This window comes from Trachymyrmex septentrionalis, unplaced genomic scaffold (assembly GCF_001594115.1).
Source record: "Trachymyrmex septentrionalis isolate Tsep2-gDNA-1 unplaced genomic scaffold, Tsep1.0 scaffold44, whole genome shotgun sequence".
Lineage (NCBI taxonomy): Eukaryota > Metazoa > Arthropoda > Insecta > Hymenoptera > Formicidae > Trachymyrmex > Trachymyrmex septentrionalis.
Window position 1 is genome coordinate 2,318,097 of NW_017305611.1, and position 18,113 is coordinate 2,336,209.

The following is an 18,113-nucleotide window of genomic DNA, read 5'->3' on the forward strand; positions in this document are numbered from 1 at the left end:
CTAGTTAAAAAAATATATATCTATGAATTTTTTATTACATGTTTTTATCAATGATGATTTCTAAAAAATAAGACCCTTTAAGATAAAATCAAAATAATTAATTTAATAAGTTTTAATAATCTTTTTCAAATACGTTTATCTTCTGTATAACTGCAGTTTCAGGTTTTAAGAAAACAGCATGCGACATCTGAGGTTCGATGTTGAAAGTGACTATCCTGGCCGGTTAGTCAGGTTCAACGAACTTAACTTACAGTAGGTACACGATGATCCGGACATTAAGCCCAGTAGATCATTGAATTTTTCTGCGTTTCAAGCATTGCACTTAGCTGCTACACAACTTTAATTCGTAACGCTATATTTGTATTAATAGCATCACTAGCGGATAAAGCAGAGTTTTGTAACTCTGATATGCTAAATTAACTAGTTTACAAACCAGTTTCTTCATGCCTTTATAGAATTTATACGACTTAATGTATACGTAATATACCTCACATAATATTTTAGTCAGAAGTAAAATATTATTTACACATTATGTATTACTAACAAATAAAAATTCTTTCTTTATATTTTTTATTTTCTACGTACAATTCAATTTTCTTCAGTACAATTATAAACTTCAGAATATATATATATATATTCCTGACATTTTCTGTATTCTTCTTAAAACTTGTGTATTCTTCTTAAAAACTTTTGTTCTTCTACATAATTCCTAGATACATATTCTTGCAGTATACTACATGCAATTATTTTTGTTCTTCGCAAATTTGAATTTCACAAAACTCTAACTTTGTTTCTTCATTACAAAGTTAGACGTATTCTAAGAGTTTAATAAATCTCTATATTCTACACCATTCGACTTCGAACTGTGTTTGTATCTGATGATGGAAGATTATACCATGGCGTTAATAATCGTGCTACCGTTTCTTTGCCATTAACAATCAGCGGCGGTGCCCCGCTATTCTCTACAAAATATAAGTATCTTCCCCTACAAGCGGTGAGGTGGCACAGGTGACCGGAGGTTGTGAAGTGGGAAAGACCCCTCGTGCACGCCTCGGGGAGCACGATGGGCTGAATTTAACTTGGAACAACCGTACGTTTTGTGGTGTTCTGTGCACGGTCAGTGCTCACGTCAGAACGAATGCCAGGCAACGATCTACGCTCTCCCGACGGGAACCACGCTGGCTTCGTCCGTACCTTCAGTTTACTATCGTAAGCTCACTCGGACAGGTGAGCGCCGCGCTCACGGCCGATCGGGCGATGACACGGTTCTACGCAAATTTGTTTGTCATCACCTTAATCTCGCGATCGTGATCAGAATTCGAGTTTTTTATTTTACTCCGACTTAGTCTTGCCTGCAATTAAATCTAGGAGTAGTGAACAAAAGTGCTATTTATAATTTAAAAAAAGAGTTTTATTCAATGAATTAAATTGTGCGAATTTTCGTTTTCGATTAATTGCGGAAAACAAACTTGAGTGAGTTTTAAACGTAGCGATTGAAAAGGGAGAATTTAGATTTTTAATTACAGTGACAGTAAGTTTGATAATTAAATAATAAACTCGTCGGATTCTTGTCACATTACGTGTATGTTACGTACAATTATTCAATTACGTTTACTCAATCTATTAAGTGGATAATGAACTGAAAAGAAATTACTGCGTCAATTCGACAATGTAATGTGGAAAGAATTAAAAAACAATTTAAAAGCGATAATAAGTTGATCAATTTGATCTGATTCCTGAATAGAGTTTACTGGCACAGTTGGACGTATGAATACATATTGCATGCTTTGCAATCACGCTAACGCTAGCACCGACAATGTGTTAAAAGCTGCAGTTACAATAAGACAATTGTGTGAATAAAAACATTTGTTTTCATCAGACATACAAAACAAATCTATTCCCGCCATTGTACTATACATCGTTAAAAATTCTGGTGAGTACAAAATACTTTCGAACACTAATATAATATTTGTACTCACAATCATAAAACTGATCTAAGCCTTTGTTCCGATGCATTTAAATTTTTATATTTTTTATTATTAATGAATATGTTAAAACTACTGAATATCTTATAATAATTAGCAACAGAATATTTTATTTCTTAAATTACCACGTTATAACTTGTTAATATTTCTGACGAAAATTTTATGAGTAAATTAATCGATCGATTTGCAGAATTAAAAGATTTGGTATAAAACCTATGATTATCTCTTCATTTCTACTTCATTTTTACATTTTAATAAATTGTCCCTTTTTATCGGATTTGATTGGCCGTGGAAAGGCAGCGGGTCGCAATTTTTTAGAAAGTTCCGTGGAACTTTTAAAACGTGACGTTGACAGACAGCACGTCCATCACAGTCGACATCCTGGTACGAATTATGCCGATGTGGAATCTCACGTATCTGACGTGCAATTAATGCTTATCTGACACCACCACTGAAAGTTTAATTCATGGAATCAATGGTATTGTTAGCCACTCTTTGATAACTGGCCTTGCAATCCTTAAAGGAAAACGTTTCGTATACTTGTTATTACAATCAATTTTCAACAAACTTCAGTAAAGAGTGAAGGTCTCTCTCTCTCTCTCTCTCTCTCTCTCTCTCTCTCTCTCGCGGTTGAAGTAGAAATTGAAGTTTAAACTACGTCGTCTGTACTAAATGAAACACGAAAGGGCGAAAATGAAATATAGATTTCTACTAGATTTCCATTACAAAATTTTGATTGACAGATTCTAGATAAATAAAGGCAACATTTTTTGTAAATTAAATAAAAATTAATTTAAGGAAGTATTTCTTCTAAGGAAATGAATGAAAAAAAGATGTAAATTGAAATAAATTTTATAGCATTTCAATTTACTAACATATTATTTGTAACATATTTAAATATATTTTCATATTTCTCCTGCGTGTGAGATTCCTTTTTTTTTATATGCCATGACTTCCGTTTATTACGGAATTAAAATTAAACGTTGAAGCAAAGCTAACCACTGGATACTGATCGGCAATTGTTAGCAATGACCCAAATTTCCTAATGACGACATATTAATTACATTAAACGCGAATGTTCATGACGCAAGAATGCAATCACGCTTCAACTCGACTTATGTATCCTCTTATGATGTGTTATGAAATTATATCTCTTCGTTAAATAATCGGACAACGCCATTGTATCTCATCATAATTATTCGTACGATGAGATAAGACGTCATTAATTTCACTCCCACGGGTAACATTTCATCGTGCCACAGTGAAAAGGAAATTCATTTTGCTTATGTACTTCGTTCGCACAGTAGCATCTGTTTATTGTCGTAACACCAGATGTAACCGCAGACCAACAGAGGGAACTTCGGAACTTCGGCGAATTTTTTCTGACAAAATTGTCGAATGGCTAACAATTTCTGCGTTATACATTTTTCGAGAAGTTAATTTGTTGGATTCACGCAAGTAACGTCAATTAAAATAACGGAAAGTTTAGTAATTCGTTTAAAATAATGTACTTTCTCTTAATTAGAATCAAAACATTTAAATTAAAAAAGTGAAAAGCTTACGCGAGATTATTACGATTTATTTGAAAAATTATTATTCTCTTTGCTTCTAATTATCCTACCTTAATTTTATAGCCTCGTGAAAAAAATACGTATTGATACCACCGGACAACCGGCGAGTTCGCACCCGCCAAGATCCTTTACACATATGTTCATGGTGTGAGGGAGCCCGTCACGCAAGGAAATTCTGTATAGGGTTGGCCGGGCAACAGACAGTATTATAGGTGTATGTCAATATCCCGGACGGTGTTATCATTCGGAAGCATGCATGGCAGGTGTAGGAAATGACGTCACGTACCTCGGGACAGCCCCCCATTGGAAACATGACCTTATTGCCCCTTTATTCCAACCAGCATGCATAGAGGAAACTTCCTTTAGATATACAAGTTGCTCTATTCTTCGGTCAATGCTCACGAGGTCTGCTGCCGTACGAATAGCTTGTGTTGAAAGTAAAAATCGACGATTGTCGAAGAGAATAAAATTATTCTGAATTTAAAGCGTTCTATCGATCAATCTTATCGAAGAATTTCACGAGGCGCGAAGGTGAAGTTGTAAAGAAGCCGGAGAAAATTTTAGTCACGCAATCCTCTTCATGCTATGCATTCGAACTTTACACATTCAAGTATTACAGATTAAAGATTAGATGAATCATTATAATTAATTGCATTTGATAACTTTCAACAGCAAAGAATCCTTGCAGCAAAAATACGTAGAATAATATTCTAGAGATTTATTTGAAGGAAATTGTATATAAATATATATATATATATATTATACTAGTTTATTATTTATTGTACACTATAAATAAAAAAGTATATAGAAATCACAATGTAATGCTTCAGAGTCATTATTTTGAAAATAAACGTAAAAATTGCTTGAAGCCGGAAAGGCCTGGTTTACATTATCGTAAATGAAAATCATGTTATCCGGTACAATTCTTATCAATACTCATCGGAATAAGAAGATATTCGTTTCCTGTGTAACTACAGTCTTTATTCGCTGGAAATCAGATAGCGCACGTATACATCGTACACATTTGAATACACGGGTATCCGCACATCGAGAAGCTTCGCACTAGCCTGTTATTTAGCAGAGTCTTAAAAGTCAAGAGCGTGGCCGATACACTCTGTTGGCAAGAAGAGCACCGTTCGGTGTGTCCACTCAGTGTTCCTTAAGTGTCAAAACAATCTTAAAGAAGAATTCTTATACACTAACACGGATCAATGAATGCTTCTTCCGTGTATCTCTGTGCCAGGTGTTGTTAAACAGCGTCAACTATCGAATATTTTTAATTATATAAATTTCCTAAACAATTTCAAATTAATTTACCTTTATGGAAAATCGTTATTTTCAGTAATTTTTAAATTTTTTAAATTGTACACTATTTTGCTGAACTTTTTGCATTAAAATTTTATTAAAATTAAGCTCATTTAAAATTGATCTATTTAAATGCATCAATTTAAATTTATTTTATGGTTTTTGGAAACATATATCTTTTATTGATGGAGATGCAGCTCGTTTTTTGAATCGTAACACACTTTCTTTTCCAAGAATGCGATTATATTATATCATCGCTTCGTAAGATCCTAGAAGAATCGAGCAATGAAATATATCTTGCATAATGAATACTAGCGGGTTTTGTCGGCAGACGCATTCTTTTAATTATCGCGTACCGTACAATTTAAGAGCCGTGAGAAAACGTTTCTTCCGGTAAGCTTTCACTCCAGTTTAATCTCCGTGATCGTTCGCGGTGAGATACTCTTGACATTGCATCAAGACGACGTTTTACGAGGAGAAAGCAACCGCTCAGCGTGAATATACCAGTTATCAAACTAAATACAGCAAGTAAATAGACTACGTACGTGTGTGCAAATAAAATGCATAAAGTTTGTAAATTACACACAAAAATTACGCGATTAAAGTACTAGAAATATGTAATGTGATATCTTCCAAATGTGTGTGTGTATCTACATCGATGATTTAATTGTTCAATATATTATTCTTTTAAGAATGTATTAAACTCTATACAGAATTTACTTATAAATTATATTTATATTTATATTTTTCTTTTATTTATATTTTTACTCACATAATCTATTATTTATTTATACCAATCTTTTTTACGATAAATTAATGTTTATGTTTTAATTTCAGAATACTAAGAAGTGAAAGATTCTACGAGCAGGAATATGTCGATTATAAATATCGTTCGATCAAGATGACGTCGGATAAGCAAACGAGATCGTCTTCCTGGTTATTGCGATCATGTAAAAGAAGCCGGTTTAAAATAGAATTGTACTTTATATTTGGTTATTTGTTAACGTATTGTTCAGCTAGAAACAATCCGCCTAGATTTCTCATAGACGGACAAACAGAAATTGTCCTTAGATTAAAGGAAGAGTCCGAGACTCCGATTGGTAAGAATAATAAATACATTATTAAACTATTCTTTTAAGGAGATCTTAAGTGATAGAATTACTGATATTACAAGTTAGAAAGTACTCTAAATCGACTGTACAGTTGCAAAATCCTTTCACACAATTAAAATACGTACAAAAAAAGATTCAAGACGGTTGATTTAACGAGAAAACCGAAAATTACATTTAGTATGACCATTAAATTTTTAATAAGACAATTTTTTGACATTTTCTTAAACCGTCTCGCACCTTTTTTCGTATTTTAATTGTGTAAATGAATTTTGCAATCTGTACAGCCTATTCAGAATACTTTCTAACCAATAATATCGATATTTCTGCCATTTTAGGATATCCCCTTAAAGAGTGGACATTAGTCGAATATAAATTTTTATATGAGTAATAAACAAGCTTTAATATATGACTACAGTTTTTACTAAGCAAACAGTCAAATGGAAATTTATGATCGATTAATCCAGTGAAAAAACACGAGAGCACCTTCTATGCATACTTGTGCTGGTTGGTTACGGATCATAAAACTTATTACTAGTTAATATGCCGATTTTCAAGCACCATTGTACAAATCATTGCCGTTTTGTTTTTATCATGCGAATCAATTTACGAAAATTAATGCGTTTCTTTATGATTCGTCTTTTCGCTCTCGATTCTTTCTTCTTATAAATATGTGTATTTAGATAATATCTAAGGGGGGAAGAGTTATAAAATTTATCCTTAGATATCTTCTATTGTTTTAAAAAGATAGCAATTACTAAAATACTTCTCATTATTTTCTTCCATTATATTTTTCTTTTTTATTGTACATAAATAAAACTTATAAATATATAAAAATATTATTTACAGGTAGCTTAATTTACAAGCTCAAAGGTGTCGATCCAGATAATGATATATTGACATTTGGCGTTCGAGAACAGCCTGGTAGTGACGTGATTCAAGTCGAAAATTTCGGTCTTAATGAAGCTAACATTTACTTAAATAAGTTACTCGACAGAGAGGTAATCTCATTCTGAATAATTTTTAAGTTACTAAGATTGTGAGAAAGTTACTAAAAAATATTTTTTTAATTTTACATCAAATATCGTGAAGTAAAAATTAAATCTTAACAATTGCTCGTCTAATAATAGTCATAAATCGTCAAAGTAAGAGCTATTAAATAACTACAGAAACAAAGTTAAGACAGGAAGAGATACCGCAATAATTCTTATGTTGTCTCACTGTTATTTCTGTTTTGCACGAGCGATTTACCTTGTCTTCGGATTACGACTTCAATATTACAGTCTAACAAATCATTAAAGAGAAATTTAAGTATCAGCGGAGACAAACGTAATTTACTCATCATCTTTATGAGGATCCACTTCGTAAAGATATTATTTGTAGCGTCAGTGCACGCGTAAAATAATACGTTTGTTGTTAACTTTCTATCGTCGATGATGCTCGTATTTGAATCATAATGATAGTCATCGCATGAGATGCAACAATTTTAAAAAAACTTATATCAATTTACTTTATTCAAATTTAATATTTTATCTCTTGCATTCTGATCTTCATCTATCTCGATATTTCAAGCAATTTATATCTTTCAAATATATTAATCCACTTTAAACAATCGAGTTTACTATCGAATTCTATTCATGTTTCAGAATAGAATTCTATATAATTTTATATGTGTGAGTTTTGGCATATTTATGTATTTTAATATAAATTTTATGTACATACATATTTTAATTCTTTAAATATTTTTTATATATTTTTTATTAAACGACAAAAATTAAAAATATAAAATTATAAATAGAATTCTTACCTTAAATTCTGACACAAATTATAAATCGTCTAAAGCAAACTTAATTTAATTTTATTTGTGTTTTATCAGACAAGAGATGAATATGCACTCGTGTTAACATTGACGGATGGAAGATTGGGGGAGGGAAATTTTATCACGCAAAGTCTGCTGCTTCTGGTCGAGGACATTAACGACAATGTACCAATTTTCCGTCCACATCCTACCTCGTTAACTCTTCGGGAGGATTCACGCCCAGGTATTTTAACAACGGTGGAAGCTACCGACGCCGATTTGGGTGCTCATGGCCAAGTGGTGTATTACCTTCAGGAATTGGACGGCGATAACAACGTTTTCAGCATATCGACCGTCAATGGCAAGGGCGTCATACGTTTAGTGGGTTCTTTGGATTACGAACGAAAGTATTTGTATCAACTGCGGATCTTGGCTGTAGATCGTGCAATAAATGAAAAGGTATTTTATTTAAGTGTTATCATTTTTCATTATATAATTTATTAAATTTTATCAAATTTATTTATTTCGTTCAAGTATCATGAATAATAGGAAAAATTAACGCGAATTTATTTTTATGACTTGACTATTCTGCTATACATTATTAATTCGTATATATAGTATATATATATATATATACTTAAATAAGGTGCGTGCTTTCTAAAAGTTTTAAAAGTTATAAGGGTACTATTTAACAAAATGCGATATGCGCGAACATTACGTAGATAAAAACCCGTACGATCCATTGTTACTGAATAGTTCAATGACTTTTCCCTATAAAGTTATGCGCAGTGAAGGGTGAACAATGCCAGAAGATAATCATCTACATAAGCATCGGTACAGTTATTCATTATAGCCATTTCTTTAAGGCAACTTCCTGTGGGTAGAGTTTACTTGTACTTAATTATTCGAGATAGAATACTTAATTATTCTTCCCTTCCAGGTAAATACGGGAACAACAGCAATTTTGATCAAAGTACAGGATGTGGAAGACCAGCCGCCGGAATTCATAGCCATGACGCCTGTCGCAAGAATCAGCGAAAATGTCAGGATTGGCACATCCGTTTTGCAAGGTCAGCATTATTTCGCAATAAAACGAAGTTCAAAATTATTTCTACAATTTGCGGGACTTAATTTTAAATATAACTCAACATGATATACCAGAATAAATGAATAAATAACAAAGTTCATTTATAATATTGTAGATAATGCTGCTTAATTAAGACAAGAAATTAACTAAGATATTGTAATGGGCAATTTTTTCAGCTAATTAATTTAGAATTTAATTTTGACATACTTTGACGCAGGCGCACGCAACAATATGCATGCGTACACACGTATATACACGTACGCAACTTCTATCTTCAAACAACAATTACAAATCAAATCTAATCATATCTCGCTCTAATAATCACACGTGATTCGCTCTTCACTCTATTATGGCGGAAGAATAACGCAAGAAAAGTACGCGAAAAGCTATGATCCGTTGTTCCTTTATTACTGTTCTTTAAAACTAGGATAATATAAATATCCTCAGGCGTTAGATAGCTAAAGCATCGAGAAGCTGTGATCGTACATCGAGAAAAAAGAGAATGATGAAGTCAAATAATTATATTTTTCTAGAGCTTTTTTTATTACTTAATCTTATTCTTTTATTAAAATCACGTTATTGTTTTTAGGATATAAAGTGTTTAAAAAATAATAAATGTTTCTTATATATAAATATTTTTTGTTTAAAACGGAAACAAATTTTTTTGCGTTTTATTGAACGTCAATCGTTTTCAAAAATTATTGTCATCTCGATATTTTTAGTGTGATTGTGGGATATTCTGTATATAAGACTTTGTGGTTCTAATGTATGATATAATAATAAATCTTGTTGCAGTTCGTGCTGTGGATGGTGATAAGGGGATAAACAATAAAGTGACTTATAGCATCACGAAGGGACCGAGATATTTGTTCGATATTGATGCGACTTCTGGCCTCGTATTTACAAGAGCGCAATTGGATAGAGAGGCTGAGGAGAATAGTGATGGCACTTTTATTCTAGAAATTACGGTGAAGGAAGTATCGAAAATTATTCCATCGCCGTCTGTTAGTACCGAGGTGACCATTATTCTTACCGATGTAAATGACGAAACGCCGACATTTAGAAGTATGTTGTACCGTGCCGAAATAAATGAGAACGCGCCGGAAAATACGCCAGTTAATTTCATTGGCGGTGCTGTACCAGAAGTATTTGATCATGATCTAGTAAGTGAGAAAAATTATTTTTAAATAAAATTTTAACATTTGGAAAAATTAATATTTAAAAAGTGCTACTTTTTTATAAAATGATTTTTTTTAAATTTTGAAAACAATTTTTATAAATATAGTAAATTTTTTTTCAGGGTTCCAACGGCACATTTCGAATATTCATTGAAGGCGATGGTGGGATGTTTGATGTAACACCGTTTCACGGGATCAATGAGGCACCGTTTTTAATACGCGTTAAGGATTCGAGTAAACTCGATTTTGAAAAAATATCTGGTAAAGTGGTTGTACATTCTTCTTCGTTATAATTAAATGAACTATCAATCAAATTAATGTTAAAATGAACGTTATACATTTGTCTTGTCTGTATCGTGTCACTTACATGTACAAAACTTATGTATTTTTCTTGCAGTGGTAAACTTCACTCTCGTTGCGAAAGAAATCACGCCAGTTTCGCCGAAGTCTAGCGCGGTATCAGTTACGGTCTTTATAAAGGATCAAAATGATAATTATCCCGAATTTACGAAAGATATCTACGAGGTGTCGATACCAGAAAATTGTGTCGAGGGGACAACTGTGGCTCGGGTACAGGCTTTAGACGCAGACAGCGATAATCTTGGAACGCATGGAATACGATATACAACTTTAGGCGGTAGCATTGCACATGCGTAAGATAATAAATTAAGACTCACATAATTATATCATAATTTTATATATAGATTTCTATATTTATGAATCAATAACAATATTATATTAAAAAGAAGAGGAGACTTTTTCAATATAATTAAGGACATTCTAATATCGATAAATTATTAATAAAATAATGAAAGTATGCTATAGATTAAATCTAATTTCGTAGATTGACGATGGATCCTCTCACCGGCGTAATAACGGTCAAACATCCCGGGTCCAGTTTTGATCGAGAATTAGTCGCTCGGCATTATCTCACCGTCGAGGCGCGAGATAATCTTGGAAAAGGGAATCGCAACGCTGCGCAATTGATAATTAATATTGACGATGTTAACGACAACGCTCCTATATTTCTGCAAAATAAATACGAGGCGGTGCTGTTGGAGAATGAAGATCACTTTGAATCGCCTTTGATCGTCGAAGCGTCCGATAACGATTTGAACGGTCAGGCAACGTTTAACAAATAAATAAAATTATCTCTATCTATGACGTGTCATGTTTATATATGTACACAGGGACGCGAAACAGTGAGATAGTCTACGCTCTGGTATCAAGTGAATTTTCTCGAAATTTTACTATCGATCCAAAACGCGGCATTGTTACACCCACCCGTCCCCTGGATTACGAAGCTCTGCCCATCAATCAAGGACACAAAGAAATGGTTATACGTCAATTAAGATTGACAGTGAGAGCCAGAGATATGGGCACACCAAGTTTGATTTCTGACGTTCCTCTAATGATTTACTTGAGGGACGTTAATGATAATGCTCCGGTTTTCGAAAGAACCTTGTATAAGAGAAATATTCCTGAGGACTCGCCAGGTGGCACGAATATTGTACAAGTACGTAATTATGACATAATATTATATACTTTACGTATAAGCCGTCGTAAAGTTGTAAGTCCAAATTTTTTAATTGTACAAAAAAGTAAGAGGAATAAGAAAAAGATAAATAAAAGATGATAAAAATGAAAAGATAAAATAATTAGGTGTAATTGCTGATAAACGATAAATGAAGAATTATTTGTACAGGTAAAAGCATGGGACAAAGATCTATCTTCGCCGAATAACAAGTTAGTTTACCGAATTCAGAGCGGAGCCGGAGACAAGTTCGTAATTAGCCCCGAGACAGGCGTGATCCGAGTGGCGCCGGGCTCCAACTTAGATCCGGATCTTACGTCGCCGAAAACCACGAGATATAACTTGAACGTTATCGCCATCGACAGCGGTACGGAAATTCAACAGACGGCCGAAGTTCTCGTGAATATCACAATCCTAGACGTCAATAATAAACCGCCAGTTTTTATCGATCCTGGGACTGTCACTATCAGAGAAAACACTCAGGTATGTTATCAGACGCTCTGCGGATTTCTCAATTCTACAATTAAAAAAATGACTTTAGGTCGGTGCTTACGTTCATCGCATAGTGGCGCAGGATCCGGATGTAGCTCCGATTCTGCGTTATCGCGTAGATCCCAATTCATCGGAAGCACGAAATGAGGAGGGTACTTTAATCAAAGTGCAAGAGTATGACTATCTAGCAGCGCTAGAGTTAAATGCATTAGATGGCTTGCTACGTATAGTGAAGCTGTTAGACAGGGAAAGAGTGGAAACCATCAGACTAGGACTTGTAGTCGAGGATTTGGCCGCAGTAAGAGGCTTGCAAACTGCATCCGGTTAGTTTTACTTTTGTACATGACAAGATCTTACTTCCAACCTTTTTTGCAAAATTTTTAAAATGTTTTTGAAACTTTTTATGTCGCGAAGATACTTTATTAAAACACATAATACAAAAATTTTGCAGCCACATTGAGTATAATTATCGAGGATGAAAACGATAATAATCCTAAATTCCGGAGACCATTTTACAGACGTTCTGTTACGGAAAATAGTAAAAATGGAGTTAATATCGTGAATATTGTTGCCGATGATGCCGATAAAAATCGTAGTATTACATATTCTTTACAAGGCCCCAGAGAGATCACTGACCTCGTGCATTTAGATCATGAAACTGGAGAAATGGTCGTCGCTAACAAAATCGACAGGGAAATGTACTCGTGGCTAAACTTAACTGTCAAAGCCACAGATTCTGGAGTTCCACCTCGGTAAGAATGATGCTATTTAAATTTAATTTATTATGTTACGTAAATGGATTTGCATTAATTTCTCTGGACAATTCCCTTTTCATCTCGTTATATTAGATTTAATTTTAAAAACAAACAAAAATTTATAACTAATTAATTTGTCAATATAAAATAAATAATAACGTTTTAGCATTTTTTTTTATATTGAAATGTTAAGATGTTAAATTATATTCAATTTTAGATCGAGTTTATCAGAAGTATATGTTCAAGTCTTGGACGAAAACGATAATAATCCGTATTTTGTTTCGAACATTAGTAATGTAACTGTCATGGAGAATTCAAAAATTGGCACAGAAATTGCTGTAATACAGGCGGCAGATTCTGATAGTGGAGATTATGGAAAAATCACTTATCTCTTAGACAGAATATCATCTCAGGTATAGGAAACATAACAACAAAATTTTATAATAATACACAAACATAGACATTTTTTATAATTCTATATTTGCTTTGCAGCGCAGTTTAGTAATATTGTATTTAATTTTATTGTTCTTCCAAAACAATGTAATATAATAATTATATAATTGTTATTTTATTAATTTATTAATTTATAATTATTATTTTAAACAGGGGACTTTCGCTATTCACTCAGAAACGGGATCACTGACAGTAGCTGATGTTCTCGATTGGGAGATCAGACACAGTTATGTTTTGGTCATAGAAGCGTGGGATAATTACCAATTTGGTTATACCGCGGGAGAGTCTCGAAACGCATTTAAGCAAATCCAGTATGTTCACGAAATTTCAAAATACAATTTCTTGGCTCTTATTAATAAAAAATATAATTCTAATTTAATTCTAATTTAATTTTGAACTGTAAGTCACTTGGACAGTATCATTGTAAAACAAAGCATATTGTTTTAGAGTTACAGTCATTGATGTGAATGACAATGCTCCAAAAATGGATATACCTCAAGACTGCATCTCAATATCTGAATTTCACGATATACGAGACTTAATTTATGTTATAAAAGTGAAGGACGTTGATGACCCGACTACGCCGAATGGACGCGTTGTAATTAGAATCACTTCCGGCAATGAATTAGGTGCGCAATTAACTTTTAAATATTACCTAAATATAATATTCGATATCAGCAATACATAATAATGTGCAATTAAGTATATATTATGAAATTTATGAAATTCTGCTACAATTAATATATTTTCTTAAATATTAAATATAATTAGTTTTGAATGAAATTTTGGTCAACAGGTTTATTTCTATTGGAACAAACCGACCATTGGACGGCAAAAATAAAAGCTACCCAATCATTAAGAGGAAAATTCGGAAATTACACATTAAATGTCGAAACACGCGATCTGGGAACACCATCCAATAAGGACAAAGGAATTTTAAAAATTTGCGTCACGGATTACAACGATAATCCTCCTTTATTCATCAGTCCTCAGCACAACACCACCATCCGCGTTCCAGAGGTTCGTGTTTCTGACTAATTTGCATAATGCTGTATTTCTAATGTACACGAAACGACGTTAATAATGTAACGTAACAAAACGAATATTTCAGAATATAACAATGGGAAGTCCGATTATTCAAATTGAAGCGAAAGATGCCGATACGGGATTAAATGGCGATGTGCATTATCGTTTAAAACAGGACCTCGCGGGCCACTGGAAGACTTTTCGTATCGATGAGAAAACCGGCGTAATATCCTTAAAATTACCGCTCGACAGAGAGACTCAAAAATTATATGAGGTATGCAAACGCATATAATTGTGAAATTTAAATTGTATTTATTTGTGAAATTTAAATTGTTTTTATTTCCTGTTAATTATTTTATAAATTTTTTTCAAATAAAATTAACATAGATACGTGTCGAAGCATACGATTTGGGTACCCCGACGCCTTTAAGTTCAGATCTCGATTTAATTATTTACGTGCGGAACATCAACGATTTCGAGCCGCAATTTTCAGTGAGCGTTTTTAATGTTGATTTCACGGAGGAACAACCGCCAGGATCAGAGATGGTGTTACTCCCAGAAACATTTGATAATGATGACGTTGACGAGTTGGATGATCCTCCTACTCAAGTCTGTTATTTCATAGTTGGCGGAAACAACGGTGGATTGTTCGTTTTGGATATTTATAAACACGAACTTGGCGTAAGTCACTTATTAAATTTTTTTTCTTATTTTTCGTATTTTTCATTTCTTGATGACTGGAGAAGAATTGATTTATTTATTGCTCAGACTGCTAAATTGCTGGACAGAGAACAGCAAGAAGAACACGTATTGCTTATTAAAGCGACGGAGGATTGCAAAACCATGCCGGAAAATCAAACAACATTCGATAAAACTGATGCTACTCTGCTACAAGTTATCGTAAAAGTTGATGACATTAATGACAACGCACCGCAATTTATTAAAGATGTTTTTACGGGAGGCGTTACTACTGAAGCCGACTTTGGCACGCAATTTATGCATGTAAAGGTAGCTATATGCTCTAAAAGATAGTATTAATTAGTATTTAATTTTAATTTAATATTGTATTAATTATTATTTAATTTAACTTTGATAGTATTAATTATTGATAGTATTAATTAGTATTCATTTATAATTGATTAAGTTAAATATTTTGTAAATGCATTTAAATGCATTTATGTGAATGTATGTTACAGGCAATTGATGCGGACGCTGGCAACAATGCCATACTCAGTTATTATCAAGTAGGCAAAATTCACATGACGCTAACTGAAGGCTTCGAAGATATGCAAATGCAACCTTTTCTAGTAAATAAAGACGATGGAGCAGTGAGCCTGAATTTTGATCCTCAACGAGGAATGAAGGGATACTTTGATTTTATGGTATATTTATTTTAATAATATAAATCATTTTGATAAAATCGATACACATTCTTGTATAAACAAATATAGAATGCCGCACTTTCAATCTTTTCTATTATAATTTTATATTTTATTTTATTTAATATAAAACAATAAACTAAGTAAAATGTTATTTGTATACAATATTGTATAAATACAGGTACTCGTTAACGATACATATGGCTTGCAAGATACTGCGAGGGTTTTTATCTATTTATTAAGGGAGGATCAAAGGGTTCGTTTTGTTCTTCGTCAACATCCGACAGAAGTTAGAAGTCGAATTGAGACTTTCCGAGAGTAAGTGTAACATATTTTGCACGCGTCATCCTAATACATACAATTAAAAATGATAAATTTTCATTAAAATAGAAAAATATTAGATGAAAAATTATTTAGAAAATAGATAATTTCAAAGAAAATTAATAGTTTATAATGATATTGTACTATTGTAATATTGTATATAGATCTTATGCAAAAAAAAGTATGACAGAGTAAAATATTTCTGATTATGTTTCAAATTTAAATTCTTCAAATTTTGTAGAGAGTTCAAAGACATCTTTTCCCATTTCAAGTAAGATCTAAAAATATTTTAGCTAACATCTAAATTCTCCATTCACAGAATTCTGGGTAACGTCACTAGCGCTATAATTAACGTTGATGAATATAAAGTGCATGAAAATCAAGATGGTTCCGTAGATAGAACGAAAACGGATTTATATTTGCACCTTGTAAATCGTCAGGACAATTCGATTCTCGAAGTATCCGAGGTTCTCGAGTTAGTCGATAGGAACATCGAGAAACTCGACAATCTATTCAAGGAGTTCAACGTCCTCGATACGCAACCAGCAAAGTCCGAACCGATTATACAGTATGAACAAGCTGGAACGACTTTCTGGCTTCTCACGTTGACCCTATTTCTAGGAGCTCTACTGATTCTGTGTGTCGCTTTATGTTTGTCTCAAAGGGCTTCTTTTCGAAGACAATTGAAAGCGGCGAACGCATCTCCATTCGGTAACTTGAAATGCAAATATTATAACTATGTTTACCAGTTCTCTTCAACTCCTTTCTCTTTCTTTGGCTACTGTCCACTCATTAGAAGTTAATGCTTTACTCTTAGAATTTTAATATAATTGATAACGATTTTTCTTCCATCAAAAGTTCTAGAATTTATGAAATTTAGAATTTATTAAAAAACACACTTTCAGTAATTATAAATATTTTTGGCAAGGAAATAATTTTAATAACTGTTATCACAACATTGTTTCCAATATTTTAATAAAATCAGTTTAATTTACTATTAATTCCAAAGGTGCATCAGACTCGGAATTTATCAGAAGTCCTGGACGCGTCCCAAATACTAACAAACACAGCGTCGAAGGATCGAATCCTATATGGATGCACGCTTATGAAAACGAGTGGTTCAAGAACGACGAGTCGTTCAGCCATACGTCTGAAAGAGATTCTCTCGATGAGAATGCGCTGAATAACGAAGAGATGATGAATGAAGCTAATACAAACCAAAGATCTGAGGATAAACCATATTACATAGAACCAAGAATTTCAACTATTTCTAGGTATGAAGCTACTTTTGTAATATATTACCACTTATTTCAGATTAAAACAAATGTAATTGGACATATTAATGACATGATTACAAAGATTAAATTTTTTTATTTTTTTTTTATATACATTATGGAAAAAAAATTCTACTCGTCAATATTGTATTTTAAATTTCAAATATTTTAAATTTACAATACGATATCATTATGTCTAATGTGTACAAAATGCATGACATATAATCTACATATATATATTTTTTTACTATTACAGCGTGGAGAGTATCAATATTCAAAATAATTTTGACAGAAATTCACCGATTTACTCAGGACAAAATACAATCGTCAATCCCTTAGGAAAAAAAATCGAAACAACAGAATTATAGCAAATCAATAAGTTTTGAGATCACACGTGATTCATGCTATGCCACTGATTATTCTTTAGATATAGAATAAAACCAAGGATTACTTTGTAAATAATAACGTTGCATAAAAATAGAACGACTCGTCATCGATTGTTGTAATTTTAAATACAATATTTCCGCAAATTATTTATTGTAATATGTATATTTAATTCATGATATGCCTTTTATGAATAAATTGATATGTATGTGTTGACACAACTAAGATATTTTATATTATGAGTGCTGAGTATTTTGAACGATTTATAATTTATAATATTAGTCAATGTTAACTACTTGCACAACGATTTATCGTACAAAAAATTTTTGTACACCTTTGTATTTTTTATAGACAAATAAATTTTTTTCAGTAAATTCTGTCTTCTTGTTTCCTAAACGAAATTTTTTTCTGCTTAAAGAAAAGAAAGTTCTGCTAGTGCAGTAGCTATGTGCTAATAGTTAA

The 18,113-nt window shown here is 32.5% G+C and overlaps 1 protein-coding gene across 1 annotated transcript; it reads left to right on the forward strand.

Moving 5' to 3' along the window:
- Positions 1 to 1,724: 1,724 nt before the first annotated feature.
- Positions 1,725 to 17,789, forward strand: LOC108751463 (cadherin-23). Its single transcript, XM_018491683.1, has 25 exons — positions 1,725 to 1,933; positions 5,699 to 5,961; positions 6,820 to 6,971; positions 7,847 to 8,227; positions 8,709 to 8,838; positions 9,651 to 10,018; positions 10,156 to 10,294; positions 10,431 to 10,686; positions 10,878 to 11,152; positions 11,224 to 11,549; positions 11,739 to 12,050; positions 12,109 to 12,382; positions 12,511 to 12,811; positions 13,032 to 13,227; positions 13,421 to 13,578; positions 13,715 to 13,896; positions 14,064 to 14,287; positions 14,379 to 14,567; positions 14,681 to 14,974; positions 15,062 to 15,301; positions 15,490 to 15,675; positions 15,854 to 15,990; positions 16,313 to 16,704; positions 17,003 to 17,267; positions 17,524 to 17,789. Exons 2-25 carry the CDS (start codon positions 5,763 to 5,765, stop codon positions 17,633 to 17,635), a joined length of 5,688 nt encoding a protein of 1,895 aa, XP_018347185.1. The 5' UTR covers positions 1,725 to 1,933; positions 5,699 to 5,762; the 3' UTR covers positions 17,636 to 17,789.
- The last annotated feature ends 324 nt before the right edge of the window (positions 17,790 to 18,113 follow it).